This window comes from Rhincodon typus, chromosome 1 (assembly GCF_021869965.1).
Source record: "Rhincodon typus isolate 14 chromosome 1, sRhiTyp1.1, whole genome shotgun sequence".
Taxonomy (NCBI): Eukaryota; Metazoa; Chordata; class Chondrichthyes; order Orectolobiformes; family Rhincodontidae; genus Rhincodon; species Rhincodon typus.
Genome location: NC_063332.1, coordinates 134105977 through 134129276, shown reverse-complemented (window position 1 = coordinate 134129276; position 23300 = coordinate 134105977). Strand labels below are relative to the sequence as shown.

The 23300-nt window shown below is 41.0% G+C and overlaps 1 protein-coding gene across 1 annotated transcript in view; it reads right to left on the bottom strand.

Annotated features, from left to right (window-relative positions):
- Positions 1-21551, bottom strand: part of mmaa (metabolism of cobalamin associated A) — a 51630-nt gene extending 30079 nt beyond the window's left edge. Inside the window, exons 1-2 of the mRNA XM_048601022.1 lie at positions 18622-21551; positions 2086-2208 (exon numbers count right to left, since the gene is read on the bottom strand). Coding sequence (XP_048456979.1) covers positions 2086-2208; positions 18622-19054 — 556 coding nt within the window. The 5' untranslated portion in view covers positions 19055-21551. The remainder of the gene's footprint in view (positions 1-2085; positions 2209-18621) is intronic.
- Between the last annotated feature and the right edge of the window lie 1749 nt (positions 21552-23300).

The following is a 23300-nucleotide window of genomic DNA, read 5'->3' as shown; positions in this document are numbered from 1 at the left end:
ATGCTGCTTGGCCTGCTGTGTTCATCCAGCCCTGCACCTTGTTGTCTTGGAGTCTAAACTCCCCTAGTTGTGTGTAAGTCTGATAACAGTCGGCAATCAGATGGTATGCTGGAAATTGCTGCAGGTTTTTTAAAAATATCAGCTAGTTTCTTTCTTCATGTGCATGAAGATTGGAGTGGAACCTGTTAGATGACTTGCATCAGACCACATCCACTAACTTTTTTTTATTCTTTCATGAGAAATGGATGTCGCTGTGAGCCAGCAATTATTGCCCAAAGGAGGGGAATTAATTTTTTGAACGGAGTCACTCCATTTACTTTAGACAGACACACAATGCCATCGGGGAGGGAGTTCCAGGATTTTGACCCAGCAACACTGAAGAAATGGCATATTTACAAGTCAGGATGGTGAATGCTAGGAGAGGAACTTGCAGGCAGCATTCCCATGTATCTGCTGCCCTCATCCTCCGAGACGATAGTGGCTATGGCATTGGAAGTTGCTACCTAAAAATCCTTGATGAACTGCTCCAGTGAATTTGCAGATTTTACTTGCGGCTATGATAAAGCATGGGTGATGGAAGGAGTGGATGTGGTGCTAATCAAATGGGCTGCTTTGTTCTGGAACGGCGTCAAGCCTGTGGAGTGTTGTTGGAGCTGCACTCATTCCCATTCATCTGGGCAAGTGGGGAGTATTCCATCACACTCCTGATTTATGCCTTGTAGATGCTAAATAGATTTTGGGGAGTCAGATGAGTTACTCCCTGCAGAATTTCTAGTCTCTTATTTATTTATTTAGCCAAACTAGTTCAGTTTCTGGTCAATGCCAATCCTAGGATGTCGACAGCGATTGATTCAGTGACAGTCATGTAACTGAATGTCAAAAGACTAAGGTTATATTCTCTCTTGTTGGAGATGGTCATTGCCTGGCATGCATGGGTCAAGCCCACGCATGGAACTTGTTCATGTCTCGCTGCATTTGGACATGGACTACTTCAGGATCTCAGGAATTGCTAATGGTGCAGAACATTGCAGTGAACATCCCCATCTGACCTTATAATGGAGGGAAAGTCATTGGTGAAGCAGTAGAAGATGGTTGAGCCTAGGACACTATCTAGAGAATGGCATGGAGCAAAGATGACTGGCCTCCAAATGACCTCAACCACCTTCCTTTGCATCAGGTATGACTCCAACTAGGGAGTTTTCTCCCAAATTCCCATTGACTCCAGTTTTGCTATAGATCCTTGATGTCACATTCTGCCAAAAGTGCCATAATGTCAAGGATAGTAACATTCATCTCACCTTTGAAATTTAGCTCTTCTTTTCCCCATGTTTAAAACAAGGCTGCAATGAAGTTAAGAGGTGATTAGCCATGACAGAACCCAAAGTGGGCATTAGTGGGCAGGGCAAGTGCTGTTTGAAAGCACTGTTAACAACATCTTCTATTACCTTATTGAAGGTCAAGAGTAGACTGATGGGCCGATAATTGACCAAGTTACTTTGAACTGTATTTTGTGTACAAGACACACTTGAGCATGTGTCGTAATTTGCAGTGAAGAGTCAACCACATTGCTGTGGGTCTGAAGCCACATGCAGACTAGAACAGGTAAAGATGGCAGATTTTGTAAAGGACGTCAGTGAACAAAATGGGATGTTACAACAATCAATCATCATCAGACATTTAATTCTAGATTTTTATCAAATTCAAATTTGACCATTTACCATAGTGGGCTTTGAAGCCAAACTCCCAGAACAATACCTGGTCTCTAGATTACTAGCCCAGTGAAAATACCATTATGTCATCCGCCTCTCCGTACTTGATTATACTTTGCAGTATGTGAGAAGCAGTATTAATGTATAAGAGTCTGGGTCTCTTCTTAATGGAAGTCATTATAGAGGCAGTAAACGTGAACTATGAATTTTCATTTCATCCCTCCACCTCTTAATTGGATTCCCACCACTTGACTAGAATCAGGAATTCCATTACCCACAGGGAGCATGTTCAACAAGAGCAATGCTATATTAAGTCTACACTTCAACCTAATGGATTCTGTTCATACAAGATTAACAAATGCAATTTCACACTTACCACCAGAGGTTCTTGAAGATGGATCAACAGCTAGAACAGCAACTTTATGACCCTTCCCTGTCAGCATCTTCCCAAATTTTTCAATAAATGTTGATTTTCCAGCACCAGGTGGACCAGACAGCCCTGAAGAGCAATAACTATAGTAAATTACTACAAGTGAGTTTCATTTACAACACAAATATGGATGCAAATTATTGCCTTGAAAGAGCACTAAATATTTCATATAATTGTCAGAAATATATTGGAAACGAAATTGCACAATCCTTTCAATTAGAAAAAGATCCTTACAACATTTAATTCACCATACAGAATAAAAATCATCAGGAGGATTAGGAATAAAAATTGTTTTTTCCCCCTCAGGCTGGGCTAAGTGTTTCATTGAGATAAGAATGCACCATGTATAAACCTTTTAACACAAATTAGGTTTCACACATTAGTCACATTTAGAGTCATGAGATGTGCAACACTTCGGTCCAACTCATCCATACCGACCAGATATCCTAGATAAATCTAGTCCCATTTGCTAGCATTTGGCCCATATTCCTCTAAATGCTTCCTATTCATATTCCTATCCAAGTGCCTTTTAAATGTTGTAATTGTATCAGCCTCCACCGCTTCCTCTGGCAGCTCATTCCATGCATGCACCACCCTCTGCGTGAAAACAGTGCCCCTTAGATCCCTTTTAAATCTTTCCCCTCTCACCTTAAACCTATGCTGCCTGGTTTTGGACTGCCCCACCCCTGGGAAAAGACCTAGTCTATTTACACTATCCATGCCCCTCATGATTTTCTAAACCTCTGAGGTCAACCCTCAGACTCCGATGCTCCAGAAAAAACATTGCCAGTCTATTCAGACTCTCCCTATAACTTTCTGGACTATCTTTTATGATCAATTAGTTTCAAGATATATAAAATTAAAAACGTAAACATGACAGCACACAATTCCAACCATGCCGATCTCCAAGAAAATCTGAGTACAGAAAGAATGGATAAGACCTCCATGTCGATTGGAATTGGATTTTTAAATTAGAAGACTCCCTCTGGACTGTTAGCACATGGAATCTATCTGGTAATTGTTAGTCACGTACATGAAGAACTCAAACATAAGGAGAGCAGAGCACAGACATATGTGGACAGGTTGAATAAGAGGACAAAAAACCTAATAAACGGAGCATAACATGGGAATTGTGACAGGTATAATAAAAAAAATCTGAATGGAGAACAACGGCAGAATTAAGATTATAGAAGGATTTAGATGTTCTAGAATATTAGTCACAAAAAGTTAGTATGCAAATAGAACAATTAAGAAAATTACTAACATGCTCTTTATTACATTACATAATACTTTTTATTAAAAAGAAGAATTTAACAAAAAGTGGAGGATATTATGCTTCAGTTTTAACAGGGATCACATCTCTGATACGGTGCACAGGCTTGGTATGATTTTTTAAAGGAAGGATATAAATCTGTTGCAACCAGTTCACAGGAGGTATACTAGGTTGATACCTAGAATTAGTGGTATCTGATGAGGATCAGTTGGACACATTGGGCTTGTTTCCATGGAGTTTAGAAGAGGAGTAACTTGATACAAGTGCAAAAGATCCTATATGGTCTTGACAAGGGGTACGAAAAGGCTGTACTCTCTTCTGGGCAACTCCATAACTTGGGAACATTATTTTAAAATAAAAAAACATCCTTTAGGATGAAGATTGGGAATGTTTTTACCGCCTCTCAGAGTTTTAGGACTTTGGAACTTTGTCTTGGGAATCAGTAAAGGCAGGATTATTGAATAGCTTAAAGATGAGTAAAGTGAGGGAATTAAAGGTTATCAGATGTAGATAGGAACATGGAATTCAAAACAAATAGTTCAACCATGATCTTATCGAACGGAAGAGCAAGCTCCAGATGCGGAGAAGTCTCCTCACTTCTATGACAGCATCTGGCCTACTTTATTGGTACTGTATTCATCACCTTTAACATTCTCCCATTCCACCAGTGACACATGATAGCAGTAGTGTGCACTAACCATATGATACATTGCAACAAAGCTCCAAATACACAATCTCCACCACCTGGAAGGACAAGGATAGTAGATGCACAGGAGAAATTCCATTTGCTAGTTCCCTTCCAAACCACATCTTAAATTTAATCAATATGCTGGAATCCACTGCACTCTGGCACAATGAATTCTACAGATTCATGATCCTTGGAGAGAAATAATTTCTTGTTTTTATTTTTAAATCTGCTACCCCCTATTCCTAAAAGCATGACCTCTCATTCTAGATTGTCCCATGAGAAACCATCCTATGTCTACCCTGTCAATCCTTTTTAGCATCTTATAGACTGTCTGTGTGGAGTCTGCACATTCTCCCCATGTCTACATGGGTTTCCTCCCACAGTCCAAAGATGTGCAGGTTAGGTGGATTGGCCATGCTAAATTGCCCATAGTGTTCGGGGAGGTGGAGATTAGGGGGATGGGTCTGGGTGGGATGCTCCGAGGGTCAGCGTGGACTTGTTGGACTGAAGGGCCCATTTCCACACTCCAGTGATTCTACAATTCCACGATACCTCAATTAGATCTCCTTTCATTCTTCTAAACTCCACAGAATATGAGCCTACACTGCTTAACCTCACTTCATAAAACAAGTCCATCATTTACATGCTTCAAATGAGGGAATCAAAATCGTACACAATTTTCCAAAGTGGGGTCTCATGATTGCTGTACAGTTGCAGCAATATTTCCCTACTTTTTTACTCTATTCCTTTAGCAGTAAATGCTAAAATTCCATTTGCCTTCCTTATTACCTGCATATTAGTTTTCTGCACTTCATGCACAAGGATATACAGATTTTTCTGCACTGAAGCATTCTGAAATTGCTCTCCACTTAGGCAAGTTTCATTTCCATTCCTCCAAACAAAACAGATCACTTCACACTTATCCACATCATATTTATCTGCCAAATTTTGGTCCATTCACCTAACCTATCCATATCCATTTGTAAATTTCTTATTTCTTCATTGCAACTTAATTTCCCATCTATTTTAGTGTCATCTGCAAATCTGGCTATGGTACTTGCCATTCCCGTATCAAAGTCATTAATATAGTTACATCTTGCCCACCAGAGAAAGACAATTTATCCTGACTCTGCTTTCTGTTGATTAGCCAATCTTCTAGCCAAGCTAACAGCTACCCCAAACCCACGTGATCTTACCTTGCGTATTAACTTTTTTGTGCAGCACCTTATCAAATGGTTTCTGGAAGTCCAGATATACTACATTTACAAGATCCCCATTACCCATATTGCTTGTTACATCTTCAAAGATCTCTAGTAAATTAGTCATATATGATTTACCCATCATAAAACCATGCTGATGCTTATGGATTGTAAGCTAACTTTCCAAATGCCCTGTTATTGCTTCGTTAACAACGGATTCTAACATTTTCCCAAAACAATAAAACTAACTGGTCTGTAGGTTCCTACTTTCTGCCTCCCACCCCTTTTGAATAAGGATGTCATGTTAGCATTTTTCCAAACCTTTGGAACCTTTCTCACATCCAGGAAATTTTGGAATTTTACAACCATGGATTGACTTTTCACTTCTTTTAAGAGCACAGGGTGGAGGCCAATAGGCATTGGTGCCTTGTCTGTCTTCAATTTCAGTTGTTGACTCCATACTTTTTTCCTGTTTTCTGCCAGTCAACCAATCTTCTTCCCTGCTAATATGTTAACACCTACAGCATGAGCTTTCATTTTCCATAATAACTTTTAATGTGATATCTTGTCAAATGTCTTCTGGAATCCAATAAAGTCTCTGGGGTGGCATGGGAGGCAGGAACTCTCGTAGTATTTAAGTAGTATCTAGACTGACATTTAAAATGCCAGGGCATAATAGGCTATGGACCAAGTGCCGTTACATGGGATTAGTGTAGGTTGGTGTTTGTTGATCAGCAGAGACATGGTGGACCCAACGGCTAGTTTCTATGCTGCATTACAATGAAATTTACAGGCTCTCCTTTATCTACTGCACATGGTACTCCTACAGGGAAATGTAATAAATAAGGTCAGAAGTCACATGACACCAGGTTATAATCCAACAGGTTTATTTGAAATCATAAATTTTTGGAGCGCTGCCCCTTTGTCAGGTGAAGTGCATAAATAAATAATAAACACAGACTACCCTTTCACAAAATATTACAAATTCTTCCCAATGCCTTCAGGTTTTCCAAGTGCCCAGTTATGACCACTTAAAACTTTGCAGAGTCAATAGGACTGAGTTCGTTATTGTTGTTTTCAATGCCTAGGTTGGCCTTTGTTCGTCCAACTTTTGAATTCTGTAGTGGTTTGATACAACTTGAGTTAGTTGCTAGGCCATTTCAGAGGGTACTTAATAGTCAACTAAATTGCAGTGGGTCTACAGTAAGACAGAGGCCAGATCAGACAAGCATGGCAGATTTCTTTTCCTAATGCATTTCCTTCTGTGAAGAATGCTAGTGAACTGGATGTGGTCCCATTGCACCCCACCCCCATTGAGCATACCGACTATGAGCCATAACTGGGTCTAAAGTCACTTGGTTGCATGCGGATGGTTAGGAGGGGAGGGAAGAGAAGGCAGAAAGAGAGGCGGGGGGATGGGTGATGGGATGGATGCAGGGGTGGTGTGATGTGGTGGTGTGTGTGTGTGTGTGAGAGCGCGCGCGACGGGGGGGGGGGGGGGGGGGGGGGGGGCGGGTACACAGAGAAACTAGGACCACAATATTTACAGGAGATTCAACAGTTAGGGAATATACATGCCTTTCTTATATTGCAGCCTGACTCCAGGATGGTATGCTAACACCTTGGTGCTACGGTCTTGAACATCACTGAGCAGCTGCACAAGATTGAGAGTGGATGAACAAATAGGTGAGTGAGAGTGGAGAAATGGTGCAGGAGGTAGGCCGAGATTCTTGTGGGATTAGGACCAGTTGTATAAAACCTTGGTGTAACCAAACCTGGAATATTCTATGGAGTTTTAACTCCTTTACCTAAAGAAGGATGTGTGTTCCAGAGAGGGAGCACAGTACAGGCTCACCAGACCAACTCCTGGAACACTGGGATCACTGGAGACTGAAACTGTATTTGCCAGAATTTAAGAATGAGATGTGATGTCATGCAAACTAACTAAATTCTAAAAGGAGATAGTAAGTACTGCTGATGCTGGAGTCCAAGATAACACAGTGTGGAGCTGGAGGAATACAGCAGGCCAGGCAGCAGAGGAGCAAGAAAGCGGACGTTTCGGGTCGGGACCCTTGGGTGAACATAGAAAGCATGTTTCCCCTGGATGGGGCATCTAGATCCAGGGGTCAGTGTCTCAGAATACAACACAAGTCATTTAGGACCGAAGCAAGGAGAAATTTCTTCACTCAGAGGGAAGTGAACTTTGGAATTCTCTACCCAGAGGACGGTGGAAACTTAGTCGTTAAGTTCGCTCAAGACAGATATTTCCAGATTTCTAGATACTAACAACAAGAGATAGCGTGATAGTGTGGGAAGTGATGAGGTGGTAGACGATCAGCAATTATCAAGAATGGTGGACCAGGTTCAAGAGGCTCAATTATCTACTATGTTCCTATGTTTTGGAGCAGATAATCTGGACTGGTTGCATCTCTAAAGAGCCTGGACTGATATCTCAATGGAAGGGCTTATTAGTGGGTTGGGTAGAATTTAAACTAGATAGTCAGGTGGGTGAATGGGAACCTGAACGTGCATTAAGGAACAGAACCAAAGCTGGAACAGAAAGCACGCAATTAATGACTGAATGTGGACAATCAATGCTATAAATGGACATGACAGCTTTTCAGTTATTAATAGTACATTTCAACTCAAAGAACCTAATAAGACAAATTACATGTGGCAACACATGGGCATCAAAATATATCACAGCTGTTGAAATGTGGCTCAATAAAGGACAGGAATGATAGTTCAAAAATCTTTGTTACAGAATTCTCAAAAGTAGTAAAACGTAGGATTAAAAAAAAATGAAGAAACCAGCAATCATGGGTATGAGAAAAGAGAAGCTAGATATGCTCATTTCATGCTCCTTCTGAGTCGAACTGAGGAACAACAAGAGAGCAATTACTTTGCCGAGAATATAGAACAGACTTCTAAATAGATGGAGGTACCACAGAAAACACGTAAGCAAATTTCTGAGAAGTGTAGAAACAAACTGTCATAATAGTAGGAGATCTCTACCACTCATGTGAATTGGGAGAAAATCTGTGGCAAAGTGGAGTATCCCACCCCAACACTTGATGATCAGGGAAAGTGCTTTAATACATAACCAAACAGATTAAGATATTCCTGGTTAGCCACATGAAGGAAAGAAACTTAATTACCATTACTAACAATTGCTTCAGATTACTACACATGCAAAAGTGCATGATGCAACAGCAACTCAGGCTTTGAAAGATCCATAACACCAATGTTACCAATGTGAACTGGGATGAATTCAGTGTAAAAGGTTTAGGAAGTGCAGATTTGTTAAAATGCATTGGAGAGAAAATTTTCAGCCAGTTCCCATCAAGCCCATTGCAAGAAGGGGTGGTTCTGGATTTTGTTTGTGGGACAGTGGGGCAGATAGAGAGGATCAATAGTAGAGTGTTTAGTCGTGGTGAGCACAATTCAGTTAGATTTAAATGAAGTTATGGAAAAGATAGAAATAGGCCAATAGTAAAAGATTTAAACTGGGGACAGGCCGATTTTATTAAGCTGAAATATGAGGCAATGAACATGGACTGGGAACAGATACTTGAAGATAAGCTTGTTTCAGAGTAGCGGGAGATATTCAAGGATCAGCATAACAGGATCCCACAATGAAAATGAGAAACAAACTTTCTACATCTAATCTGCAGGTAAGACGCTGAACTTTAGGCATTCCTGGATTTTAAAGAGTATCTAGAATAGGAAAGGGCAGGAAAATAAATTTTTTATCAGTTCCAAAACTCAAAGCCTAGAGCGTAAAAAGTGTCAGAGTCAAATTAAAGGAAATTACGAAAGCAAAGGATGAGGATTGAAAAATATTTGGCAAAATAAACGAAAGCACAAGGTTTTATTAATATATAGATAAAGCATAACCAATAAGAGTAATGTTAACTAGAGACCAAAGGTTAACTTTTATGTAGAGCTGGAAGATGTGGGCATTGTTCTTGTTAAATAGGTTTGTTTCTGTTACAAAAAAAAAGGACAAAACAGGCATTTTAGTTAAGGATAATAAAATATGAGATGACATAAATGTAATAAGAAAGATAATATTACTTTGCATCCTTGAAGGTGTATAAACCACCAGGACCAGATGAGACGTATCCTAAGTTATTAAGAAAAGCGTGGAATTAAACACAAGTTGATCATCATTTTACAATCCTCTCTAGATATAGGCATGGTGCCAGAGGACTGCTAATGAAATAAGAAGGGAGAACGGATAGCCAAATAATTACAAACCAATCAGCCTAAACCCTGTGACAAAACATTGGAAAGAAAATTCCAATATTCCAGTAGAATACCTAAATAATTAAAGGACAGTTAGCATGCATAATAGCTTCTAACAGAGGGTCACATCTGACTAACTGGATTGAATATTTTGGAGCTAGCAAAGATGGATGACGTTGGCAGTGCATTTGGTATGGTATATATGGATTTTAGCACGATTTCATCAATGTCCTGCATGGCTAAACAGTCAGAGAATTAAGCTCAAAGGATTCAAGAGTAAGCAATGACTAATATTTAAATTGGCTCAGTGACAGGAAGCAAAGAGTTATAGTCAACTAACATTTTGCCTGACTGGAAGACCATTTCCAGTGGAATGCCATACAGTTCAGAACTGGGTTCCTTCTATTTTGGTAGATAGATGTGCTTTGGACATAAAAATGCATGGGGCAAGATGAACATGTTTATAGATTATGTGGAAACTGGCCGCAGGAAAGACGGTCAGCAACAAAGCAACAGTCCACAGGAAGTGATCAATGTACTAATCAGATGAATAGAACAGTGGCAAATGTATTCAATCCAGAAAAGTGAAATGTTATGCAGTTAGGAGAACATTCAGATTAAGGGAATATATTTAAATGTAGCACTTCTGAAGAGTGTGAATTATGAACCCGTGAATGGAGCAGACTATAAGGAAAGTAAGTGACGGTGATGAGGGAGTCAGCAGACGCAGCACTCAGCTAAGGCCGGGATAACGGGCTGCATTCAGCAGAGGCTGAAGTTTAGACTGGAGAGGGAGAGGATGTTGCTGCAAGTGGATTGTGGGGGTAAAACGAAGCTGAAGGAAATAACAAATAAGCAACCAAAGGCCAGTTAGTTTACGGTCTGTTATTGGGAAAATGGCCAAAAGTTTTAATAGCAGGAAATTTCAAAAGACATAATATCAACAAAGTCAGCATGGCTTCATGAAGGGGAATTCATACGTGGCAAATTTAGAAGAAGTCTTTGAGGTGGTAACAAGTAGGACAGAAAACACAGAAGCAGTTGAAGGTAATATATTGGAATTTTCAAAAGGCATTTGATAAGGTTTCACACTTAGAAAACTTAAAAAGAGCCCATAGTGTAAGAGGCAGTATATTAGCAGAGATAGAGGACTGGCTAATGAGTAGAGGACAGTGTTAGGATAATAGGGACATTTTCAAGATGACAAAGTGTAACTATTGGAGAACCACAGGAATCTGCGCTGGGGCCACATAAACATGTGACTTGTTTAAAGTAAGTGGATTACACAAAAATAAGTGGAAAGGCAACTGGTAAGGATGACATAAAGAGTCTGCCAAGGGATATTGACAGGTTAAGCGAATGAGCAAAATGTTAGCAGATGGAAGTCTGCACTTTGGCAGGAAAAATTGAGGAGCTGAATACATTTAAATGGAGAAATACTGCAGACAGCAACAGCACAGAGGGATCTGGGAGTCCTTGCACAAATAAATTACAATAAACTAGCATACAAGTAGAGAAGGCAATAGGGAAAGCAAACGGAATGTTGGCCTTTAGTTCAAAGGAAATTGAATTTAGTAATAGGAAGGTCTTCCTAAAACTAGGCAGGCCATAGTTAGAATACATTGAACAGTTTTGGGCATCTTACCTAAGGGAAGATACAGTGGCATTGGAGGCAATCCAGCACACATTCACTACGCTGATTTCAGGTTTGGAGGGAATGTGAAGAAGTTGAACAATTTGGGCCTGTACTAAATTGAGTTTAGAAGAATAAGGCAGTGTTATTGAAATATACAAGACTGTTAGGGGGCTTGACAGCGTACATGTAGAAAGGTTGTTTCCACTTTTGGATGAGTCTAGGATTGAACAGTATAATTTGAGAATGAGGACTTGCACATTTAAGACAGTCATGAGGAGGAATTTCTTCTCAGTGGGCAGTGAATCTGAAAAACTCTTTACTGCAAAGTGCTGTAGAGGCACACTTTGGGTCTAATTATGACAATCCTATTTATTTTAAAATAGTTATAGAAAGGATAAGCATTCAATAAAAATTAAAGCTTTTAATTGGAGTAAGGCAAACTTTAATGGTACGAGGCAAAAACTTTCAAAAGTTGTTTGGAGTAGACTGTTCGCAGGTAAAAGGGATAGCTGACAAGTGGAGGCTTTCAAAAGTGTGATAAAGAGAGTTCCGAATCATTACGTCCCTATTAAAGTGAAAGGTATAGCTAGTAGGATTAGAGAACAATGGATGAATAACGATATTGAGGTTCTAGACAAGAATAAAAAAGAACGACATATTAGATATTGACAACTACATTCAAATGAATCTCTTGAACAGTACAAAGAGTGTAGGGGAATTCTTTAGAGGGAGGTCAGGAAGACTAAGAGGATAGGAGATTGCCTTGGCAAATAAGGTTAAGGGCAATCCAAAGAGATTCTATAAGTACATTAAGAGTGAGTGAGAGCGAGAGAGAAGGCTCCCCTAAGATCAAAGAGGTCGTCTTTGTATTGAACCTCAGGAGATGGTAAGAGATAGTAAATGAATATTTTGCATCCATTTTTAATGTGGAGAAAGAAACAGAGGCCACAGAACTCAGGGAAATAAATATTGATGTTTTAAAAACAGTCCACATTACAGAACAGGCAATTGCTGGAGTTTTTAGAAAATATAAAAAAGTGGATAAATCTTCAGGACCTGATCTAGTGCGTCCCAGATGTTGTCAGGAGTTAGGGAGGAAATTGCAGGGCCCCTTGCAGAAATATCTGTATTATCTACAAGTCCGGCTGATGTGCTGGATGAGTGGAATGTGGCAAATGTTGTGCTTTTGTTTAAGAAGGGAATTTAGGAGAGGTCTGGGAACTATAGACCTGTGAGCCTGACATTGGTAGCAAATAAATTGTTGGTGGTGATTCTGAAAGATAATAGGGTTTATATGCATTTGGAGAGGCAAGGAATGATCAAGGGCAGTCAGCATGGTTTTGTGAGAGGAAAATCGTGTATCACATAATTAAATGAGATTTTTGAAGAAGTACCCAAGATAATTGATGAGGGCAGAGCAGTAGACATTATTTACTTGGACTTTAGTAAAGCATTTGAAAAAGTTCTGCATGGTAGACTAATTAGTAACATTAGATCACATGGGATTCAGGGTGAGCTTGCCAATTGGATACAAAATTGGTTTAATAGCAAGTGAAAGAAGGTGGTAGTGGAGAGTTGTTTTTCAGACTGGAGGCCTGTGACCAGCAGTGTTCTACAGTGATTGGTGCTGGGTCCACTTTTGTTTGTCATTTATATAAATGATTTAGATGAAAATACAGAAAGCATGGTTAGTAAGTTTGCAGATGATACCAAAATTGGTGGTATAGTTGACAGTGAAGAAAGTTATTTAAGATTACAAAGAGATCTTGATCAATTAGGTCAGTGAGCTGAAGAGTGGCAGATGCAGTTTAATTTGGATTGCATTTGGTATTGCAAGGTATTGCATTTTGGTAAAACAGACAAGGGCTGGACTTATACAAATAAAAGTAGGGCCTTGGGTAGTGTTGTAGAATGGACAGACCTGTGGGTTCAGGTCCATAATTCACATATAGATAGGGCAATTAAGAAGTAGGGTAGTACGCTTGCCTTCAGATCTTTGAGTATAGGAGTTGGGACGTTATGTTGAAGTTGTACAGGAAGGATATTATTAAGCTGGAGAGGGTTCAGAAGATAGTTACCAGGATGTTGCCTGGAATGGAGCTTGAGTTATAAGGAGAGGCTGGGACTTTTTCCACTGGACTGTAGGAGGTTGAGGGGTGACCTTATAGAGGTTTATAAAATCGTGAAAGATGTAGATAAGGTGAATGATAAAAGTGTCTTTTCCCTAGGGTGGGGGATTTCAAGACTAGGGCCATATTTTTAAGGAAAGAGGAGAAATATGTAAAAAAAGACATGAGTGGCATCCTTTTACACAGTAGTTTGCACGTGAAATGAACTTGCAGAGAAAGTAGTAGATTTAGCAATTACAATGTTTAAAAGACATCTTGATAAAGTACTTGAATAAGCAATGTTTGGAGGGATATGGGCCAATCGCAGGCAGGTGGGGCTAGTTAGTTTGGGATTATGATCAGCATGGACTGGTTGGAGCGAAGGGTCTGTTTCTGTGCTATATGACTCTATGGAGATAGACGAAATTTTTAATTAAGGGAATCAAGGGTTATGGAAAAAAGTCAGGAAGACGGAGCTTAGGATCATCTGATCAGTCATGGTCTCATTGAATGCCAGAGGAGACTGGAGTTGAATGCCTACTTCTGCTACTAGGTCCTGCTATCTAATACATATGGGGAGGAGGCCAGCCCCAGATGGGCATGGGCCAACAAGCAGGCACCTGCAGAGGCAGCCACCATGAGTCTGGCTCAGGCAGGGCAAAAGGCTGTAAGATAGCTGAGAAAGGTGAGCTACAAGGCTGTGAGAGGGAGACTGCAATGGAAAGAGAATACTTTTTAAACCCATGAAACAAAGGAATGCTGAGCTGTTTGGATTCCAAGGAAAAAATTTTAATCATCAAAGTCACGAATTCCTTGAAAATAAATGTGGAATCTCCAGTTTAGGCTTCATAATTTCAGGAGGTAGTATACTTGGAAAAAATGTCATAGAACCCACTGTAATTGTTGATGGTTAAATTTAAATCTGAATGTATTATAAAAAAGGTCTAAGTACCAGGTTTAAACTGTTCCAGGTTTGTGCAAAAGAAATGGGACTTTATTTATAAACCAGTAAGGTCACAGCTAATTAAGTATGATTACATTGATAGTTGTCATAGTTTTTCACAAACTGTTTGATTAAAAACCTTTGTTGCTAACTTATATCTGTTGTCTTGTACCATTTTAAACTGTGGTATCTAGGAAACTAATGCTTTCATTGCATTGCAGCTTTAAGTTTAAGGGAGAACTGATTGACAATAGTGACAATTTCTTCTAATTCTGTTTCTGTACAACTGTAGATCCCCCATAAGTCAACACAAATAGAGAAGGCATTGTTACTGCATGACTGCATCACCTAACAAATGAATTAGTGGCAATGAAAAAGGGAGTCCCTGAAAATGAAAAAGTAGCCATTGAGAAATCTCAAGAGTAGCTGTCAAAAATAAAAAAACTTGACCACTGGAGAATTGAGTATATCAATAACAGTATTGCCCAGAATCATAGTAGTTGCAAAACAGGAAGCCATTTAGGCCACTTTATCTGGTGCCACTCCCAGCTTTCTCCCCACAGCATCTTCATGGTTCCTTCAAATGCCTTACTTGAACATGCCTCCACAGCATTCTCTGGCAATGTATTTAAGATTCCAACCACTTTCTGCATGAGATTGCTTACTTCATGACTCCATTTCTTCCTTTACAATTACCATAAAATTGTATCCCTTTGTCCTCAATCCTTCTACAAATGGGAGTAGAGTAGAGTATTGATAGAAAACAGAAAAACTGTTATCTAGATACCTATTATTTTTGAACAGTCAGTTTTAAAATATGGAAAGAACACCTTCAGCCCATCATGTCGGAGCTGCTTGCTAAGCAGCAATCTGTTTTAATCAGATTTTCCAGCACTTGGCCCATACGCTTGAATTCTATGGCATTTCAGATATTCATCTGAACACTTCACAAATGTTCCTATCTCTACAATCCTTTCAGGCAGTGAATTGCATATACTCCCCATCCTATGGGTGAAATCTTTCATCCTCAACATCTTGGCCCTCATCTTAAACCTATGCCCCTGCATACTGACCCTTCTAAGAGGAAAATGCTTCTAACTATCAACGTCTCTCAATTTTGAACACATTAGTTGCAGCCTTCTCTATTCCAAGGAAAACAAGCCCTGCCTATCTAAGTAAAAACCAAAAGAACTGCAGATGCTGTAAATCAGGAAAACAAAGTTGCTGGAAAAGCTCAGCAGGTCTGGCAGCTTCTGTGAAGGAAAAAAACAGAGTTAATGTTTCGGGTCCGGTGACCCTTCCTCAGAACCGGACCCGAAACGTTAACTCTGTTTTCTCCTTCACAGATGCTGCCAGACCTGCTGAGCTTTTTCAGCAACTTTGTTTTTGTTCCTGCCTATCTAGTCTCTCTTCATAGTTGAAACACTACTGCCCAGGTAACATTCAAGTGAACATCCTCTGCACCCTCCCAACATACTTTAATTATATCTTTTATCAACTCTCCTCTGAGCCTCTTCCAAGGAAAGCAGCCCAAACTTCTCCCATTTACGTAACTGAAGTTCATCACCCCAGGATCATTGTTGTTAGGGCTGCAATTATGATCATAGAGCAATGAATATGCACACAAAAGGAAAAGAACTGTACTGCAATGACAATACTCAGCGACAGAGTGGCAGCCACAGCAAATATGGGAAGGACCAATACACAGTGTTAGAAATGACCCCTTTAATCCAGGAACTGCAGCAAGATAATGTGAATTTGATTTGGGATAAGAGTGGCAAACTGCATAACCTGGAACATCAGATAAATCTGTTATTTTATAATACAAACTGCAGCATTGCCATATTCTACATAAAGTTTAATCTAGGTCGCACCATTCCTTTACATGATCCAATTTGTACTACGTTCTTCTGCATAAAATATAGGAACTGGAGAAATAGGAATAGTGCCAATTATTTTAAAAAAAACCAAAGGCAGGGTAGTTTGCACTTGTGCCAACATCACTGCACGTGGTGACAACAGCAGCATATGTGTAGACAAATATCAAAGTTTGTTGCAACCAGTCAACATCACTGGCCCCATCTGCACGTGCCAACAGTGGTCATTTTAGTAGTCAAAGTAACAGCTCCACTTTGTGACTCTTTTCTGCACTCTAATGCCTTCACATCTTTCCTAAAGTGTGATGATAAGAACTGGAAATAATACGCTAATTGAGGCCAAACCAATATTTTATACACGGTCAGCATGACTTAATTGCATCTTCAGGACCCTTTTAACGAAGCGGAGAATGCTGAATCATTTTACATGCACTCTCAGGTTATCAAACAGCCCAGGTTTCTCCATTCCTGTATCCCCTTTAGAACTGTACTCTATATTTTATGTCCACATTCCTCTGACCAAAATGCATCATACAATCAGAGTCATAGAGCACGGAAACAAACCCTTTGGTCCAACTCATCCATGCCAACCAGATATCCTAGATAAATATAGTCCCATTTGCCAGCATTTGACTCATATTCCTCTAAACTTTTCCTGTTCATATGCCCATCCAGGTGCCTTTTAAATGTTGTAATTTTACCAGCTTTCACCACTTCCTCTGGCAGCTCATTCCATGAATGCACTACCCTCTGCATGAAAACAGTGCCCCTTAGATCCCTTTTAAATCTTTCCCCTCTCACCTTAAACCTATACCACCTGGTTTTGGACTGCCCACCCCTGGGAAAAGACCCAGTCTATTTACACTATCCGCCCGTCATGATTTTATAAACCTCTACGAGGTCCCCCCTCAGCCTCCGATGCTCCAGGGAAAACAGCACCAGTCTATTCAGCCTCTCCCTGCAGCTCAAATGCTCCAGCCCTGGCAACATCCTTGTAAATCTTTGCTGAACCCTTTCAAGTTTCACAATATCCTTCTTATAGCAGGGCAACTAGAATTGCACACAGTATTCCAAAAGTGACTTACCCAATGTCCTGTACAGCCTCAACAAAACCTCCCAACTCCTATGCTCAATGCACTGACCAATAAAGGCAAGCATACCAAACACCTTCTTCACAATCCTATCTACCTGCGACTCCACTTCCAAGGAACTATGAACCTGCACTCCAAGGTCTCTTTTGTTCAGTAACACTCCCCAGGACTTCACAATTAAGTGTATAAGTCCTGCCCTGATTTGCTTTTCCAAAATGCAGATCCTCACACTTAACACTCTGTGCATTAAACTTTATCTGCCACTGGGTTCACCTATTTCACCAAGCAGTCAATGTCTTTTTGAAGTTTTAATACTACTTACGGTTCACAATCCTTCCAACTGTCATATCTGCAAATTTTGAAATTATGCTATGCACACCAATTACCTAGGTCATTAATGTATAAGAAAAACAAATGCCACTACTAGGTTGCCAGTCACTCAGCCAACTTTTTATCTGTGACACTACTGTCCTGTTTATTTTAAGGCCTTAATGTGTAGAAGTTAACTATTGGGCCTACTGAGTCTGATCTGTCATTCAATGTCTTCATGGCTGATGTGATAATCCTCAATTCGACTTTCCTGTCTTTTCCTAATAATCCTTGATTCCCTTATTGATTAAAATCTCATTATTGACACTAATGAAAGATCCTGCCTCGGCAGCTCTACACAGTAAAGAATTCCATAGATTCACTAATCTCAGAAAAAAATTCCTCTTCATTTTTATCTCAAATTGATGACTCTTTGCTCAAATTATGCTCTCTGGTTTTAGATTCTTCCTCAAGGGAAAACAATCTCCCAGTATCTACCCTATCAAATACACAAAGAATATGTTTCAATAAAGTCTCTCATTCTTCAAAACACAAATGAGTATGTGCCCAACATAGCCAAACTCTCAAAAAAAAATCTCTTTATATCCAAGATCAATCTACTAAAGGTGATAACTCTAGTCACAAATGTTATGCAGCACTTTAACAAAAAAAAAAATTGGCTCTAAAGAAAACAATCCAGTTTACCCAGTATTTTCTATGTAAAATAAAGGTGCTGAAAGGAAACGTAATTGAGCTGTATAAAGCTAGGGAGGTCCACATACAGTGGAAACACCCATTTCAATTACTATAAATGTCAATAACCCGGAAGCATAGATTTAAAGTAATTGGAAGGAAGATGGAGTGTGGTGCAGAGTCATGATCGCATTGCCAAAAAGGGCCATAAAGACAGAAGGCCTCGTTGCATTTAAAAACACTTTTGAAATCGATAACGTACAGCGTCAGGGACCAAGCATTGGAAAATGAGATTCAGGCTGCGTTATGTTTGCGTCTGTTGAAAAGTAATAATGAGCCAAATGATTTCTTCCATGGAAAGTTTTTTTTGTTTCTATCAACATTACCCGACACCGAATGATAAAGAGCGGTACTGACCCACTCTAAAGGACAGCGGCTTCCCTCCATTCGGACGCTCTCGCTCCTTTTGACAGGTTAATATTCTCTGCAGTAGTAACCGAGCCAAACACTTCTTGTGTTTGTGAGACGACTCCACTAGGGTGATCGCCTCCGCCAGGCATGATCTCTGTCCACCCAGCAGTCCGTCGATCAGCCGGTCAAGCAGCTGCTTCTCCCACTCAGACAGGGTTTCGGACAACAGCAGCTGTTGTCCTGCCAACACGGCTCCGCTGCTCCGGCTCCTACGTTGCGCTCGAGCTGGTTTCCAGCGAGAGGCCTCCTGCTGCTCGCCCGCAGTGCCTATCCGGGATACCGGGTTCAAGCACGAGGAGCCAGCACACGCCGAACTGAAATTCCTGAGCACTGCGAGACTCCAACGGCTCCTGCACAACAGCCGCGCCATTGTCAACATCCTTCACAGGAAGACAGAGACCACTAAGTTGCGGTCTTACATCTCCAACACGTTTTGCGTTTCCATTTCTTTTTAACTTGCCCGTGGAGAATCAATGAGGACTACTTAATCCAACTGAACTTTAACTCTTATTAGGTCACTACATAAGAAAACAATGAAACGCCACAGATGATCGAAAGGAATGTTACCCAATGTGACTTGTCCGTGAGCAGTTCCGGGGCACGTGGTCCACTTCCCTATACGCGTGTGCTTTGGCCAACGCGTTTTATCCCGGGATCTAATTTTTACTTTTAAGCTAAATATGGATTGTTGATTGAGGTAGAAGTTGTTGAAAGAAGGGTTGAGGTGGGAGGTGGGAGGTGGTAGTGGACAAAGGAAGAGGGTAAGTTCCGTGATTGCCGATCGCTGCGGGAGGTGGAGGGTGAGCTGTAATGGTGGTTGCAGTGATTGTTTCGAACAATCTATATAATGGGGTGGAAAATATGTGGTCTTGACTTTCACTCATTATGAGGTACTATCTGCTCAATATTTGGGAGACCGTGTTGGTCTTATTCTCTGATCCGTGTAGCAGTGGGAGGGTAACTGTTATATGATCTGTGAAGTTAGGTTTGCTAAGTGTCCCTGGATTGTCCAGGCATCTCTGGGAATGGAATGTTAATTTCCTGGGCTCAAATGCTAAAACCTAGGAGGTAAATTCCTTGCATTTAGTATTTGCATCTATATACCTATTAACATTTTTTCCCGATCTGTACAGCCTGTTCACTTATGTGAATAGGCCTTTTAATTTTCTTTGCTCAGCTGCAGATATGTGATAACTTTAAAGGAAGCAACTTGTGTACACTTGTGCAGGAATTTCAAGATTGCTGCATGTTTGTGCAGCTTAGAATATTGGTGCTAATACAAAATGTTTCCTGCCTCTTCCGTCTTCTTTCAACATTCCAAAGGGATCTTTCCCTCCACCATACTGCTTCAAATATCCCGAAACGCTCTGCCCTTCCCATAGCGCCATCCTGTGCAAACCTAGTACAAGCGATATCTTCCCTTTTTTAACTTCCTTTATGTGCCCAAACACTTCTTCAGGGTCAAACAATTGTTGATTTGTATTCTGTTTAATATTTTTAAAAATTCATTCACTGAATTATGGCGTTGCTGGCTGGGCCAACCATTATTGCTCATCCCCAATTGCCCTTGAGAGGGTGATGGTGAGCTGAATAGTTGAAGCAGTCCATTTGCTGTAAAGCAGACCCTCAATGACACTGGGGAGGGAGTTTGAGGATATTGACTCCGCAACACTGAAGAAACAATGATTATACTTCCAAAAGTGAGGAGCTTGAAGTGGAACTTGCAGACGCTGGTGTTCCCATGTATCTGCTGCCCTTGTCCATCTGGATGGTAAACGTCATGGATTTGGAACATGTGGTCTAAGGATTCTTGGTGAATTTCTGTAGTGCTTCTTGTGGATGGTACACACTGCTGCTACTGAACATGGGTGGTAGTGGGGCAGAATATTTGTGGAAGTGGTGCCAGTCAAGCAGTCTGCTTTGTCCTGGATGGTGTCACCCATATTGTGTTACAGCTGCACTCATCCAGGCAAATAGGAAATGTTCGATCTCATTCTTGACTTGTGTGTTGTAGATTGTGGACAAGAGGTGAGTTACTCACCACAGGAGCCCTTGACCCGATTTGTAGCCACAGTATTGATAAATATTTTTAATCAACTTGTCCAGACATGATGTAACACTCATTTGAAGCAGGTGGCACTTCAGTCTCCAAGCGCTGATATTCAAGGTACTTGTCATCTTAATCCTTCACCTCACTCTGCTGTAATCATTCCTTCATCTGCCAACACTTGAAATGAAACTCAAAGGAAGAGAACTCAATCTTTTAATTAGGAACTTCATAGATTCTGAACTCCATACTAAGTTCACCAATTTCAGATATAACCTCTGTTTATTTTGGTTTAACAGCTATTTACTCCTCTTCCAGATCCATCTTTTATTTCTGATTGCTTTACCACATGCTTTTGAACTGCACCATCCTTTCACAACCTTACCTTTTATTCTTCTCCCACCATTCCCACCTCTGTATTTGCATCAAACTTGTCTCTAATATTTTCAATTTTGATCAAAGGGTGTCAGCCTGAAATGCTAACTTTGTTGCTTTCTCCACAGTTGCTGTAAAATCTGCTGAGTTTTCCAAGCACTTTGTCTTCCTGGCATTTGAAGTTCTGCATATATGATAGTTTGTCTCCTATTGACAGGCTTCCAGTCATTCCCTACCTCCTATTTCAAGACAAAGTTTAAAATTTGTCTAGTTGGTGCCAATAAATCAGCTTTGTTCGAACAGTGGTTCTGCTGGTGTTGCTGTGTCAGAGAAGAGGATGAACTCGGAGGAAATTCCAAGTTTATAGTTAGAATTTCAACTGTGTTTAAAATGTAGCTTGAAAATTTAAGCAAAATTATAATACTAATTAAAACTTACATGGGTTCATGATTATTCTGCATATTTTGTGGCACCTAACTTTGAGGTTGTATGTTGTTTATTAAATAAATGGTGTATAATACCAAGCAGAGATAGCAAGAACTGCAGATGCTGGAGTCAGAGATAAGTGTGGAGCTGGAAGTGCACAGCAGGCCAGGCAGCATCAGAGGAGCAGGAAAATTGACCTTTTGGGTCAGGACCCTTCTTCAGAAATGGGGAGGGGGAAGGGAGCTCAGAAATAAATAGAGATGAGGGATGGGGCAGGTGAAGGTAGATGGAATAATGATGGGTGAGTGCAGGTATGGAGTGGTGGGGATTGGTCAATGAGGTGGGAGGAGCAGATAGGTGGGAGAGAAGATGGATAGGTCAGGTCAAGGAGGTGGGGAAGAGTGGGAGAGTTGGATATGGGATGAGGCCAGAGGTGGGGTGATTTTAAAACTGGTGAAATCCATGTTTAGGCCATCGGGCTGTAGGCTCCTGAAGTGGAATATGAGGTGCTGTTCCTCCAATTTATGACGCTGGAGGAGGCCCAGGGTGTTGATTGGGAGTTAAAATGGTTCGCAACTGGAAGGTGTTGTTTTTCGCATACAGAATGCAGATGTTCTATAAAACGGTCTTGTGAGTCTCTGCTTGGTCTCACCGATTTGCAGAGGAGGCCACATTGGGAGCAGCGGATCCAGTAGATCAACTTGATGGATGTGTACATGAACCCCTGTCTAATGTGGAAGGTTTGTTTTGTGCCTTGAATGGAGGTGTAGGTGCAGGTGTAGCACTTGCTGCGGTTGCAGGGAAAGGTGCCAGGGTGGTGGGGTTAGTGGGGAGTGTGGAGCGGATGTGGGAGTCACTGAGAGTGCGGTCCCTACGAAAGGCAGATAGGGATGGGGAGGGAAATATCTCTTTGGTTCTGGGGTCTGTTTGTCGGTGGCGGAAGTGTGTTGGATGTGAAGGTTGGTGGGGTGATATGTGAGGACAAGGAGGATTCTGTCTTTATTTTTGTTGGAGGGAGGGGATGTGAGGACAGAGTGTGGGAAACATAAGAGATGCAGTTGAAAGCATTTTTGATCACCAGAGGAGGGGGATGGGGAAGTTGAAATAGGAGGACATCCGGGATGTGTGGGAGTGGAACGCCCCATCTTGGGAGCAGACATGACAGAGGAATTGGGAGTAGGGGATCACATTTTTTTTTTTTTGCAGGAAAGTGGGTAAGAGGTGTAGTCCAGGTAGCTGGGGGAGTTGGTAGGCTTGAAATAGATGTTGGTTTTGAGGCAGTCACCAGAAATGGAGACAGGTCCAGGAAGGAGAGGGAAATATCGGAGATAGTCCAGGTGAATTTGAGGTTCGGGTGAAAGGTGTTAGTAAAGTTGATGAACTGTTCAAGCTCCTTGTGGGAGCATGAGGCAGCACCAATACAGCCATCAGTGTGGTGAAGGAAGAGGTGGGGGATAGTGCCAGTGTAGCAGCGGAAGAGGGACTGTTCCACGTATCCTACGAAGTGGCAGGCATAGCTTGGGCCCATGCAGGTGCCCGTGGCCACCCCCTTAGTCTGTAGGAAGTGGGAGGAATTAAAGGAGAAGTTGTTAAGGTTAAGGATGAGTTCAGTTAAGCAGATGAGGGTGGCGGTGGAGGGGGACTAGATGGGCTTGTGGGAGAGGAAGAAGCAAAGGGCTTTTAGGCCATCTGCATGGAGGACACAAGTGTACAGGGATTGGATGTCCATAGTGAAGATGAGGTTTGGGAGCCAGGGAATTGGAAGTCTTGGAGGAGG